Genomic DNA, 14,572 nt, shown 5'->3' with positions numbered 1-14,572 from the left:
ACATGACGACCATCTTCTCTGATAGCTTCATACACCTTTCCTTTTTGTTTTTTTTTTTCTGGGTTGTTTTTTCAGTTTCCTCTCTTTTTCATGTCCCTCAAATACAAGTATTCTTTGTCTACCTTTATATCCACTTTCATGGCTTCCACAGCTATCTATAAAAACAACAGAAATCATATATCGTATATAAACTAAAATTGAAATGTGAATGGGGGGGTCACAGAATGTGGTTAAGAAATCGCATTTATTTTTAACATGTTGGCTGCTCAATACTATGTGAATTAATTCCATAATGATGTCAATTGTTGTTGATGGTATGTTAGTGCTTTTATTTGATCGGGATGATACTCTGCTGGCTCTGCCATCAGACCAGAGAGGGTCTCCCCAATAAGTAGTTGGACTTGACTGGAGTATAAGATGCTGGACTCTATGCTCGGCATATGCTTGCAGGGAGGGAATCTCAACTGAACTTGAACTATGATTAAGCAACAAAGTGGAGGAACCCACCATGTGGGGAGGGTGTGGGGAGAATCCCAGTTCCTACGAAATTACAACACAATGTAATTAATGAATAAACTTAATAAAAAAAAAAAACAGAAATCTTTTGGGTTCTCAGTTCAGACCATTTAAAAGAGAATTCTCCACAGCATAGCATAGCCTGCCGGCACCTGAAACTAATTCCCTCCCCCTAAACAAAAGTCATCATCTTCCACCAGTTGTCCAAGGCAAGACAATGATACTCCGCAATCCAATCTATTTCCAAGCTCTCGCCAGGATCTTACGTTGCTTTCCTTGCTTCTAACTTTGTTTCTTCACTGCACAACCCGTAATCTTAAAAAAAAAAAAAAAAAAGTAAATAAAATTGCTCACACCTGCGTTAAAACCCTTCCAAGCCTCTGCACTGCCCTTAAGGGTAAAGCCAATTAATTTACAAGGCCTTTCGTAACGTGGTCCCTCCCTGCCTCACAAGCCTCATCTATTACCTCGGTCCGGCCACACAGCTCCAGAACGTACCGACGCCGCCACCCGCCCCGATTCCCAACAGTCCTTCCCGACTCGGCTCAGGCGACACTTCCTACAGGAAGCGGCCACTCAAAAGGTAAATGATCAAATGTGCTCCAAGAGAGGATCCGAGCAGCACTTTCTGCTCTGGATCCGGGTGGACGGGACGTCCGGGTGACCAGGAAGCTCGGAGCAAAGGTCAACTGCAGATCTTGAACCTTCACCCAAGTTTGCCACTCCCGTGGTAGTCCGCCCTCATGCGTCACGCTGCTCGTCTCCCCTTCTTTGAATGGGTCTCCAGGTCGCCACCCGCCAACTCTGGCGCCACCAGGGTTTCCTCAAGAATGCTACTCTCACCCAAACCCCAACTACCGCCCCGAGGCTGCCGTCAGGAAAAACCTGCGTTGCCAGCTTGCCCCAAAGCAAGATGGCTGCCATTCTCTGTGCTCTTCTCCCGAAGTGAAGCTATCCACTCCTCGCTTAATGCCGCTGCCAGGCTGCCCTCATCTAGTATGGCTACTCCGGCTCATGCCTCACTATGGTCTCGAAGCCGCCGCCAACCGGCCAGGTTCCGGGAGGCGCTGTTCAGGATGCAACCACCCCCGCCCGCTGTCCCCTCCCCCACGCCCGCGGTGGCGGCGGCGGCGGCTGGATCCCGGATGCGGCGCCGTGAGACGGGCCCGGGAGAGCGGCGCGGATGGATCCAACATGGCGGCGCCGAGCCTGAGCCGAGAGTGAGGCGGCGGGGCGGCCGGAGTGGGGAGGGGGAGTCGAGCGGGACGGGGCGGGGCCGGGCGGGGCCGCAAAGGGCTTGGGGAAGGAAAGTGGAGGGGGAGGCGGTGGCGACGTCCAGCCTGAGAACCTCCAGAGAGGGAGGTGACGGGACGCTGCGAGGTGGGGGAGGGGAGCAGCCGAGGGGGGCGTGCAGGGGAGATGGCAACTGTGGGAGAGCACGGGGGGTCGGGGCGGAGGAGGAGGGGCCCGGGGAGGGGCGTCAACAAGGGCCGAGACTGGGCCCGGCTGGGGGGCATTAAGGGAGGCCGACGAGGGGGAGTGGGGCTGCCATCCGGCCGGATTGACGGGGTAGGAGCCGGAGGGAGAGGTCGGGGGTGGCAAGGGACCTGGGGGGCTTGTGGCTTGTGGTTGGAGGCAGGACTGGAGTGTTGTGAGGGCTGTTGTGGGGAGGTGGCGAAGGTGCGCTTGGACTGAAGACGTTTGGAGGGTGGGGGGAGACGTTTTCAAAGTGTTAAATTGAAGGTAGGAGGGGAAAGGGCCTAGCGGGAGAATTTGGGTGGAAAGGAGAGAGAGGTTTCAGGAAGGGAGAGTGTCAGTGTGACGAGGTAATGGAGAAAGTGAGACTGAGAGCAAAGTTTGGGAGGAAGGGGAGTGGGATAGGAGCTAGGACAGGGGAGCTGCACGGCTGAGGGAGGTTCGGGGGGCTTGCCCCTGCCCTGGCAGGAAGGAAGAGAGGAGAGTCAAACAGCATCAGTTGGAGTTAATTGTAATTGCCAGGCCCCTAGCTTCCAAACGGAGTGGGAAAGGCAGAAAAGAACGGTTATGTGGGCATGGAGAATTGGGGGTGAATGAGGTGTCTCCTGAGTTTGCTTAGCAAAAGGCTCCCCCAGCCTACTGCTGCCTTATTTTTCCTGGTTAGGAAAAGAAGGGAACATGGGGAAGCTAGTGTCAGAGTGTGGAGGAGTGAAGGACTTTGCTAGTTTGTAGCGATCAGCATTCCAAGAATGGGGAAACAGACATGGGCTAGGTCTGAGCCTTGTGTGTCCAGGTGGAGGCTCTGAAAGAGGCAAGGGTTTCCGAAACGGCAGAAAAGGCAGGCAGGATCGCTCGTAGGCAGCCGGGCTGATTCAATGAGTGGGTTAGTTTCCAGACCTTTCTTTTGGGGTGAAAGTGCTAGGCTGAGGGGGCAAAACAGAATGTAACAAGGAAAAAAACCAGAACACCCTCGGTGTGTGTGTGTGAATGCTGCTCCAGGGGATATTTTTGTTTTCATTGCACACTAGTTAAGGGAAAGGTTAAAGATAACAATTTGGTTGCTAATTTTGGTCTGATCAGTGAAGTGATGGGAAGAAAATGCCTTCTTTGGCTGCAGCCACATTCCTTCCAGTTTTCTGTAAAGATGAAAGCCAAAATTAAAATGGTAACAAAACAGGTGGAGTTATGAATTGAGGGACATGAGAGTATCCTAGGGTCCCTGGCTTTCCCAGTAGACAATTGTTTCTTGCTGTGATCCAATATGACTGGACATTTGTGGAGACGGTGTTTTGTGATTGATTAGGGAGTTGGGGAAGCTGGGGCTTTTGTTATGGATCGCTTCTTTAGCTTGGAATGGATTGTTTCAATCAGAATAGTTTTATGCCTGACTATTTTTGCAACTGAGGTTGACCAGCTCTGTGGACCTTGGAGGTTTCAAAATAAAGCTTGAAAATTGACCATCTTCTCCCCCTTACTTGCTTTTGTTTTTGTTTTGCTGCTGGCTTTGAAACTTACACTAGGAAGAGACCTGGGAAATTAAGTTTCTTGAAGAGGTAAGTCTGGAACTTTTTGTTTTAGAAAAAATGGGAGCAAATGCAATGGACTAGAAGTCGATTGGGGTTGATCCAGGATGGGGTAGATGCCAGGGAAAATGAGGGGAAGCGGGATGCTTTGGAACGTGCCCTTAATTTGGTTTATTGCTCCCAGTCATTTTTAACACATGGGATTCTTTATTCTAGTGCAGTGTCTTCTGAATATTGCCCCTTGGTGAGTTGCTAAGGTACCTTCCTTCCATGGGCTTAACATTTCCTTTAGCTTACCATCTTCAAGCTGTTCTAGGTTCCTGGAATACTCTTTTGGAAACGTACTACAAAATTTTGACTTTCAAATTTTTGGTTACCTTTTTTTTGTTTAACTAATAAGACAGCTTTTCAGGTACTCTTAATTAGCCTTAAAATTTTCCACGTAGTTTTCACTGTAAAACATAACTCTTAATAAACTTGTTTGTAGGGAGGGCAGAAGAGGGAGGGAGGAAGAGATAACTTCTGTTGCCTGGGGCACTCAACTTCCTGGAGGCGCAAGGGCCTGGCCAGGCCAAAGCTAAAGGCAGGGCCTCAGTGTGAGTCCCCCATAGGTGATTGAAATCCAAGCACTTGGGATCATCAGCTGTCCTCAATTCCCAGGTGTACCAGATGCATCACCAGGAAGCAGGGAGTCAGCGGGATAGCCTAGTGGTGAAATCCTTACCTTGCAAGTGCCGGGATACCACATGGGCACCAGTTCTAATCCCAGCTGTTCCACTTCCCTTCCAGCTCTCTGCTTGTGGCCTGGAAAGGCAGTAGAGGACGGCCCAAAGCCTTGGGCCCCTGCACCTGCGTGGGAGACCTGGAAGCTCCTGCTCCGGCCATTGTAGCCATTCGGGAGTGACCCAGCAGATGGAAGATCTTTCTGTGTGTCCTTCTCTCTGTATATCTGCCTTTCCAATAAAAATGAGATAAAATAAAATCTTTTAAAAAAAAATTCAAGAAGCTGAATTGGAAGTGGAGTAGCAGGAACTGGAACCAGGCTCTCTCATATGTGATGCTGTAATCCTGGTGGCAACTTAATCACATTTAAGTATTTCTTTCCTTTATTAAAAAGATTTATTTATTTTTATTTGAAAGGCAGATGTACAGCGAGAGAAGGATAAATAGAGATCTTCCATTTTCTCGTTTGCTCCCCAAATGGCTGCAGTGACTGGGGCCAGGCCGGCCTGAAGCCAGGAACCTGGCTTATTCCAGGTCTCCCACTTGGGCCAACCTCCCCTGCTTTCTCTGGCACATTAGTAGGGAGTTGGCTTGCAAGTGGAGCAGCTGGGACTCAAACCGATGCCTGTGTGGAATGCTGGGGCCATATTTTTTCTGTTTGGCTCTCCCTTAAGAGCTTCTGAGAGACTCAAATATCTGTAGATCTCCCATGAAAATACAGGTATTTCATGTTTGGGAACAACTGTGTTTGTTTTCATTTCAGGAAGACATCACTATTCCTTCCACATGGCGTTTCTCTAGGGTTTTCTGAGAGAGTCAGATACCCTGAAAAGTTCAGATATTACCCTGGTTGAGATGAGACTAGACTGCTCCAAAGTGGAAACCCAATGGAGAGTAACCAGTCTGAATAACTGATACTGTTAATTGAGGCTGGGGTAATTTTGACCTCCCTAAAGAGAGTTAAAAAAAAAAAAAAAAGTGGGACTCCAGAAAATTACAACAGTTAGTCAGAATTCAGCAATATTCTTGGGAAATGTGGTGACTGATAGCATCTCCAGGAGAGCCAGATCAGCCAGTGGAATTAAGACTCTTGTTTACTGGAATGTTTTGTCTCCGTGACTAGGAATGATTCAGATACCAAGATTTGAATTTTTTGTAATCTTTTGTTTAGAAAGCTGTAATCTCCTCACCATTGGGGTGCTTGGAGATCTGTGTATAGGGGCGGGGTTTGTATGTATATAAACATACATTTTTCAGAGATTGATTTATTTGAAAGGCAGCATGGTGAGGTGTTTATTGGGGCTGGAGAGTGAAATCTTGGGTTTCTTCTGGTTCATTCTCCAAATGCCTTTAACAGTTGGGGGTGAAACGAAGAACAGTGTGGATGGCAGGAACCCAGTTACCTTGCACCATCTACCACTTCCTGGGCACATTAGCGGGAGGCTGGATGGCAAGCAGAGTAGCCAGAATTCAATGCAGGCACACTGGTATGGGATGTGGGCATTCCAAGACATTAGCTCAATTTGCTGCAGGTACAATGTCTGGCCCAGGGTCTATACATTTTAAGCTGAGTTCCTTTGCTTCATTGTTACAGAAAGCTGAATATATTGTGGTTTAAGAGGAATTTAAGTTGGCTACATTATTTTGATGCTAAAGTTAGATAGGTTCCTGAAGGCCTCATTTGGGTTGCTGACAGAGTGAACTCGCCATCCTAGATGATAATTAAGTGGGGAGGACCGCCTCTAAGCCTGCATGCCAGCATCCTGACATTTCTCCCAAGGACATAGTTTTGGAAAACTTGTATTTCTGTGTCTTCTTTTTTGAATAAGTGGTGTTAAACCTTATCAGCCACCTAGCAAGGAAAGTTTGCTGCTGGTCTAGTTTTAGGACATTAAAGCTTGCCCTGAGGCTCAAGAACAGGGTCCCTTCTGTCTTGCAGAGGGAGGTGTTACTCTTATTCCCACAGGACTCCAGAGTGCGCTAGGTCAAAGCTGACCTCCCCGCTTGGGACCTTATCACATAGCTTTCACCTGAATGGCAACGGAAGAGTCAAGGTTGGGAGTGCTACTTGGACCTAAGTGTTAAATGAGGGAGCCTAAGTCTGACTGGTTTTTCTTCTTGTACTGTTGATAGGTTTTAGTTGGAGGGACCAAATGGCTTACTTCGTCAGCTTGCGTAGGAAATGATGTGTGACCCTCATCACTCTTTGTCTAGCAGTTTCTTATCCACTGTGTTATTGACATTGGGGGCCAGATAATTCTCTATGTGGGCAACTGTCCTGTGCATTATGGAATGTTGAGCAGTGTCCCATCCATGGCCTTATTACATGGTAGTACCAAGCCCCCTCCCCCGCACATGGCTCACAAATGCGTTCAGACCTTGCCTGCTCCCTGGGACAAACTGGCTCCTGACTGACAACAGCTGACTTACAAGTTCTAATTCCTAGTCTCTAAGAGGATCCAGCCTGGACTACACTTAAGGGTAGTTATTTCTCTCTTTTTTTTAATTCCACTCTCAAATGAAAGGAGTTAAGCCTTCAGGAATTTAGGCTTGTGATAGAATGGCGTTCATTGGTGCATAATTAGGACCTTCTCATATCTTGCCTCATTTTCCAGTGGTGGAGATATGGGGACAATATATCTTCATTTGCTGACGTTTAAGGACTCTGAATTAGGGAACTCTTGAGCAACCTGCTCTCTTGATTGGTTGCACGAGAAGCCTGCCCATCTGTTTTCTATGGGATCCTTATAGTCAACAGCTGGCTTAAGGGAACAGGTGGGATAGGGAAGTAGTTGTCGCAGGGACTCCTAAGGAGGATCAGTTTTCTCATGTTGCCAGCTATGAGCAAGCAGTTAACTTCCTTCAACACCTTCATTTGTGCCTAGTAACAGTAGCATGTGAAACAGGAGAACAAACGACAAGAAAACCAGTCTATAATAGAATGACTGTTTTCCCAGCTGTTTCCCATGTTTCAGGTAGGGCATGTGGGCTCTCAAAACCTTGTGAGTGATATTTCCTTCCCACTTAACAGCACTTATGTTTGGGTTAAGTGATTCCAAGGTTTACCTTCTTTTTTCTGAAGAGGGTAAGTCTCTGTACTTCTACCTTAGGTTTACTGAGGAAAAAATAACCAGCTCTTACTTGCTCTTCTGAAATAGCTTGTCATTTTATTCTTTCCTAGAGTAGCCTTGATTTCTTGGTATATAAAAGGGGTAGAGTAACCTAACTTTAAACAAATTATTATTTTTATCTGTTTGAAAGGCAGAGAGAGAGAGATCTGCTGGCTTGCTCCCTAAATGGCTGCAATGTCTGAGGCCGGACTAGGAGGAAGCTAGGGGCTGGAGCTTCTTTTGGGTCTCTCACAGTGGTGGCAGGGGTCCAAATACTTGGACCATATTCCACAGCTTTCTAAGGCACATTAGCAGGAAACAGGATTGGAAGTACAGCAGCCAGGTCTCAAACCAGTGCCTGTATGGAGATGCTGGTGTCACAGATAGTAGCTTGGCCTGCTATACCACAATAACGGCCCCTATCATGTTGTTGAGTAGGGTAATGGACAATGTAGAGGAGGCTACAGCTAGCCAACACACGGTAACTGTGTTATGTCTTTTTAAATGGGGTTCTCTTGTACACTTTCAAGAGTTTTTCTCTTAATTGGGATTGCTTGTGGTGATTTTTTGGCAATTAGGTTCAGTTAAGCAAAATGTTGACCTCACTGTATGCTGGGCTGTGTCCATTGCTAGGCATGGGAGATACAGATACAGATGTAAGTATGATTTAGTCCTCCATGAGTTGCATAGGAGCCATAGGATAATAAACACAAAAATAATTTTAGTACACTAGGGTGAATTCATAAAGGAAATATGCACGGTGTTCCATAAGAGTACAGAAGAGGACTACTTACCCCAGCATGGGGGTGTAGAGCATACATTTTGAAGATGGCATCTGAGCTGACTCGTAAAGGATGAGTAAGAGTAGGCCATCTGAGCATGGGTGGTGTTGGTGATGTGGAGAGAGGGACACTGAAGCACAAGGAATAGCCTGAAGAAATGTGTGCAGGAATGAGTTGTGTGATGTATGTGTATTATAAACAAACAAGTCAAGAGTAAAATGGATAATGCTAGCAAATACAAGGCAGATGTTGTGGAAGATGAGGTTGGAAAGGTGGGCCTCATCCTAGAAGAACTGGTGCGCTGTTAAGGATTTGAAATGTCCTTATAGGATAGGAGGGGCCTGTAAGCAGGTCTGAAGTAGGAAAAATGTCCACTTGTGCTTTTTTTTTTTTAGTAAAAGATTTATCTTTAATTATTTGAAAGATCTTTCATCTACTGGTTCACTCTGCAGGTTGCCACAATGGTCAGGGCTGGACCAGGCTGAAGCCAGGAACCTGGAGCCCCATATAGGTCTCCCAGATGGGTGTCAGGGATCCAGCGACCGGAGCCATCATCAATTAATTGCCTTTCCAGGTGCATTAACAGGTGTATCAGAAGTAGAAGAGCTGTGGCTCATCACCTCTGATACGGGATACCTGATTGTGGGCAGATGCCTAATGTATTGAGCCGCAACATTGACACCACTCATGCATTTCACACCACAAACTCAGCTACACGTAGGGGCTAGATTCAGGTGAGTTAAGATGGGTGTTAGGGGCAGGCATTTGGCCTAGCATTTTTAAGACACTGTGGGATACCTGCATCCCATGTTGCAATGCCAGGGTTTATATCCTGGCTCTATTCCCTAGTCTGGCTTCCTGCTAATTCATATTCTAGCAACCAGCAGGTGATGGCTTAAGTACTTGGATGCCTACCACCCAAGTGGAAGACCTAGATTAACTTCGAGGCTCCTGCCTTAGGCCTGAGCCATCCCCACATGTCTAAAATGAACATGGAGATTTCTCTACCTTTTAGAGAGAGAGAGACTAATGGTAGATAATACTTTTAAAGAGGCAGTTGTACTAGTCCAGGTGTAAATTATTGAATCATGGCAGTGGGGTGGGAAGGGGGCGCAGATTTAATAGGAATTCAGAATTGTTAGGTAATTGGAGGTTGTAGTCAGAGAGCAGATATTATTGCATATTGTATGACAGGACAGCAAGTATGAGTGACTAAGGGGGAGCTAAAAGTTGTCAGACTAGAGGACTGGTTAATGACTGGGTCATTGGTGTGACCTGGAATGGTGGAGGACCTTAGTGAATTTATGCTGCATTGCATAATGAATGTAATACTGTGATTGACCAGGGGATTAGTGAGTGATATCCATAGCACGGCACGGTAGCCTTGTGGCTAAAGTCCTTACCTTACAGGTGCTAGGATCCAATACGAGCCCTGGTTCGTATCCCGGCTGCTTCGCTTCCCTTCCCTTCCAGTTGCCTGCTTGTGGCTTGGGAAAGCAGTAGAGGATGACCCAAAGCCTTGGGACCCTGTACCTGCTTGGGAGACCCGGAAGAAGCTCCTGGCTTCGGATCAGCTCAGCTCTGTTGCAGCCACTTGGGGAGTGAACCAGTGGATGGAAATCTGTCTCTCTTTCTTTGTGTAAATCTTTGAAATAAAAATAAATAATTTTTTCAACATATCCTTGAGGAAAGGTTAGAATTTGGTATATCCAGTTGATGCGAAGATCAAGGGAATGCAAGTTCTACAGAATTATAATAATGCACAATGTGGAAACTTAATTTTTTAAAAGATTTACATATTTTTATTTGAAAGGTAGATTTATAGCAAGGAGAGACAAGAGCTTCCATCTTGAAGTGGCTGCAGTGGGTGGAGCTGAGCCAATCCAAAGCCAAAGCCAGGAGTTCCCTTTGGGTCTCTCAAATGGGTGCAGGGTCCCAAGGCTTTGGGCCGTTCTCAACTGCTTTCCCAGGCCACAAGCAGGGAGCTGGATGGGAACTGGAGTAGCTGGGACACAAACCAGCATCCCTTTGGGGCCACAGCACTTGCAGGAGAGGATTCGCCAGTTCAATCATTGTGCTGGGTCCTGAATTATTATTATTATTTTTTTAAGATTTATTTATTTTTATTGGGAAGTTAGATTTACAGAGAAGGAGAGACAAAGATCTTCAATCTGCTGGTTCACTCCCCCAGTGGCTGCAGTAGCCAGGGCTGAGTTCTTTTGAAGCCAGCAACCAGGTGTTTCTTCGGCTCTCCTGCGTGGGTGCCAGGGCCTAAGGCCTGCATTCCCAGGCCCTAAGCAGGGACCCAAATCAGAAGTGGAGCAACTAGGACCTGAATGAGCATCTTTTGGGATGTTGGTGCTGCTGGCAGAGGCCCAGTGTGCTGCATCACTGCACTAGCCCTAGCTCTCTGAAGTTTCAGCTCTGCCAAATGGCTTCTTTCATCTGTGTCTTGTAGATGAGGACATTGAGACTTTGAAATTAAGTGCCTTGCTTTGGTCATTGATGCACAGCTAAGTGATACACTCAATTAAAACTAGTTCTGACTCTGGAAATCGTTCTCTGTTGTTAACGCCTAAGTTCATTCGAAGTGGCTTCCATATCAGAGTTGAATGTGAATTCTCTGCTTTTCAGTTTTACCTGTTCTGTGTTTAACTGCTTGGGGAGTAGTAGTTGCTAAGGGACCAAAAGTGGCACTTTGGAGGCAGGAGAAATAAGAGCAGTAACTTCTTAAAATATTTGAGAATTAAAATGAAGAGAGAGAATAGATCTTTTGGACGTGTTCAGTCCCCAAATGTCCTTAACAATGGGGGCTGGCCCAGATAGAAGCCAGGAGCCAGGAGTCCCATCCGAGTGTCTCATGTGGGTGCTGGAGACTTGAAGGAAGCAGGATCAGAAGAGGCAGGACTTGATGCCAAGCATCCTGATGTGGGATGTAGGTGTCCCACTTAACCCACCATGCCACATGCTTGCCCTGGGGCTAAGGTATAATAACTTCTGTTGAATAAATGTACTAACATTACACACACTACCAGAGAACTAGATTTCTCTAATAGGGTCTGGATTTATGGCAGCAACATCTGGTGGTTATCAGAGTTCTAGGGTTTTACGAGGTATTTGGCCTAGTTGATCCCACATCTGAGTGCCTGAGTTTGAGACCTGGCTCCTGTTCCTGACTCTGGCTTCCTACTGAAACAGACTCGAGGAAGCAGCAGTGATGGCTCATATAATGGGATTCCTGCCACCCATAGGAGAGACCTTGATGGAGTTCCAAGCTCCTGGCTTTGACATGGCCCACATCCAGCTGTTGCATTTGGGGAATGACCTAGCAGATGGGAACATTCTCTCAACCTCTCCAGGAAAACAGAACAAAACATGTTACTGTATTCCTTGTTATTACCGTACTGTGCCAGGCATTGTGCTAGGCACAAGATGTAGGAATGGGTAAGAATATTTCTGTTAAGTGGTTTACAGATTCTTTATCTTTACAGTACAGTGGGAATTACAGCTGCTGAGCAGGGACTCTGGGAAGCATTGCGTACCTGAGCCCCCAGCATGGCGGGCCTAAAGCGGCGAGCAAGCCAGGTGTGGCCAGAAGAGCATGGTGAGCAGGAACATGGGCTGTATAGCCTGCACCGCATGTTTGACATCGTGGGTACCCATCTGACACACAGAGACGTGCGTGTGCTTTCCTTCCTCTTTGTTGATGTCATTGATGACCACGAGCGTGGACTCATCCGAAATGGACGTGATTTCTTATTGGCACTGGAGCGCCAGGGCCGCTGTGATGAGAGTAACTTTCGTCAGGTGCTGCAGCTGCTGCGCATCATCACTCGCCATGACCTGCTGCCCTATGTCACCCTCAAGAAGAGACGGGCTGGTGAGGGTGCCCTGGGGGCCAGGAACACTGGAATCGGGAAAATTGTGGGAGGCCAGAGGGCAGTGCAGTAACCCCTGGGGAAGAGGCCTTGACCCTGGGGAGAACCTGGGAGAATTAAGTTACAAGGTTTGTTGGAGGTTTGGACTGGGTGTGGGGCAGGGTGTATCTTCCCTGACTGACTCCTTCTCCCTTTACAGTGTGCCCTGATCTTGTAGACAAGTATCTGGAAGAGACATCAGTTCGCTATGTGACCCCCAGAGCCCTCAGTGATCCAGAACCGAGGCCTCCCCAGTCCCCTAAAACAGGTGAGAAGATAGTAACTGCTTGTGCCTTCCACAGTCAAGGAAGAGTATAGTACCATCACACTCCTGGCTTTGCTAGCTTCAGCCAAGGGATGCTATCCTCCCTTAGTCCCATGGAAGATGGGGTGAAGTGTTACTACTTTACAGAGGTTCTGTATGTGCTCTAACATCTGTCATCCGTTCTGGTCACATTGTTGATACTGTTTTTGGTACTAAGTCTAAATGATTCCTTTCTCATCCCAAGGGAGACATTTAGATTTTTGCTTTTACCCAGCTGTGTTTTCTTCCCTCTTGTCTTCTGGTCAGTGCCTCCCCACTATCCTGTGGTGTGCTGCCCCACTTCGGGTCCTCAAATGTGTAGCAAGCGGCCAGCCCGAGGGCGAGCCACACTTGGGAGCCAACGGAAACGCCGGAAGTCAGTGACACCAGATCCCAAGGAAAAGCAGACATGCGGTAAGGAATTTTAGGGGTGTCAGAGGTGGAAAAAATATAAAGAACCACTTGGGAGAAAATGCAAACTGCTACTTGGATACTGAACAATTTATGCTATTCACTGCAAGCTTCACATTGACCACTTTTGCAAATTGAAGTTGAATGGTTTATTGTCTCATGGGAAGGATACATTTCAACTCTTTCTAGTTGAACAGTAGATCAAAGGAGTGCCATTATGACATCCTTATTGTAAGGCAAACCACGTCTAGATAGTTTTAAAATTAACTTCTAAGCCTGTTAATTAGGAAAATTATCTCCTACAAGCAAGGTGCTACTTTTGAGTGATAGGAATAATACTGACCCAAGCATATTCCACTTAAGGGATCCTTCTAGTCAGGCAACGATTTCAGAGATACACAGGGAAGAATTAGTGCTGGATGGCACAGTGTATTAAGCTTCCGCTTGGGACATCTGCTTCCTATGTTGGAACACAAGCTTTGTATTCATATGGGAGACCCGGATGGAATTCCTGACTCCTGCCTGGCTCTACCCTGCTGTCAGAGGATTTACGGAAAGAGAATCAGTTGGATGCAAGATCTCTCCCTGTCACTCTACCTTTCTAATAGATAAAAAGAACTAGTCCTAAGAATCAGAGAAGCTGTCAGAGGGTTTCCTGCTTTGTGTCCCAATACCCCACCCACTCCTTTTTTTTTAACTTAGGTGTAACCTTCTCTGCTCTAAATCTTCCAACTGTAACCTCAGCTTCATGTGTTGTGTCTCACAGACATCAGACTCCGAGTTCGGGCTGAATACTGCCAGCATGAGACTGCTCTACAGGGCAATGTCTTCTCTAACAAGCAGGACCCACTGGAGCGCCAGTTTGAGCGCTTTAACCAGGCCAACACCATCCTCAAGTCCCGGGACCTGGGCTCCATCATCTGTGACATCAAGTTCTCTGAGCTCACCTACCTCGACGCATTCTGGCGCGATTATATCAATGGCTCATTACTAGAGGCACTTAAAGGTGTCTTTATCACAGACTCCCTCAAGCAAGCTGTGGGTCATGAAGCCATCAAGCTGCTGGTGAATGTGGATGAGGAGGACTACGAGCTGGGCCGACAGAAACTCCTGAGGAACTTGATGCTGCAAGCGTTGCCCTGACCGTCTCCCCACCTCTCACCTTGGTGGGGACTGTTCCCACCACCCACTTCTGGAGCTTACATACTGATCTGGGGTTCGTTCTCTACCCTTCCAACCAATCACACCCCTGCCTTTTGTTTGTCAGGTTTTTTTTAAAAGGAAAAGACAAAGGAAAGTGGAAGTGGTGTTCCCCACCCTCCCTGCACCCACGTGCCTGGGCTTCCCCCAGTTTCCCATTTCCACTTACCCTCTAATGTGTCTCCACAGCCACCTTACCACTGAGCCGAATGACAAATGTATAAGAAGCAAAGTCTATAGAACATAGTCTTTGTAAGGGATTGAAGTGAACACTGCTTTTGGTTGCATTGAGGGGTTCTCAATACTTCTGGCTTTATGAGGGCTCTTAAATTTTGTCTGAAAAACCAAAGGGCTGTAAGGGAGCTACGTGGAAGGTGGGACTCTGAAGTGTATTTTGGAAATTAATCACCTCCCTCTTCCAAATTACAGAATTTTTTTTTTTTTAAAAAAAGAAAAAAGTAAAAAAACAAAACAAGCTGTGGCCCTTTCCACTCTCTCCTGGCCTCTGGTGCTGCTCCTCTCTGCCTTCTTTCCTCCATTCCACGGCTTGAAATTTCTGCCTGGTGTGGCTTCTTCCTTCCCCCCCTTTGTCAAACCCTCTTCTAGGCAG

General features: G+C 47.0%; 1 protein-coding gene across 5 annotated transcripts; it reads left to right on the top strand.

The window, feature by feature from the left end:
- Positions 1 to 1,080: 1,080 nt before the first annotated feature.
- On the top strand, positions 1,081 to 14,403 carry DEDD (death effector domain containing). 5 transcript variants are annotated; one of them, XM_058660522.1, is made up of 6 exons: positions 1,081 to 1,099; positions 3,513 to 3,545; positions 11,622 to 12,010; positions 12,208 to 12,315; positions 12,619 to 12,765; positions 13,529 to 14,403. In XM_058660522.1, the coding sequence occupies exons 3-6, from the start codon at positions 11,686 to 11,688 to the stop codon at positions 13,903 to 13,905; spliced, it is 957 nt and encodes a 318-aa protein (XP_058516505.1). In that variant the 5' UTR covers positions 1,081 to 1,099; positions 3,513 to 3,545; positions 11,622 to 11,685; the 3' UTR covers positions 13,906 to 14,403. The 5 variants fall into 5 exon arrangements, with proteins under 5 accessions (XP_058516505.1, XP_058516506.1, XP_004589156.1 ...); XM_004589099.3 differs by lacking the exon at positions 1,081 to 1,099 and adding an exon at positions 1,258 to 1,736; XM_036494570.2 differs by lacking the exon at positions 1,081 to 1,099 and adding an exon at positions 1,820 to 1,896.
- The last annotated feature ends 169 nt before the right edge of the window (positions 14,404 to 14,572 follow it).

This window comes from Ochotona princeps, chromosome 2, assembly GCF_030435755.1.
Source record: "Ochotona princeps isolate mOchPri1 chromosome 2, mOchPri1.hap1, whole genome shotgun sequence".
Classification (NCBI taxonomy): Eukaryota; Metazoa; Chordata; class Mammalia; order Lagomorpha; family Ochotonidae; genus Ochotona; species Ochotona princeps.
This window is presented reverse-complemented; position numbering and strand designations above follow the sequence as displayed.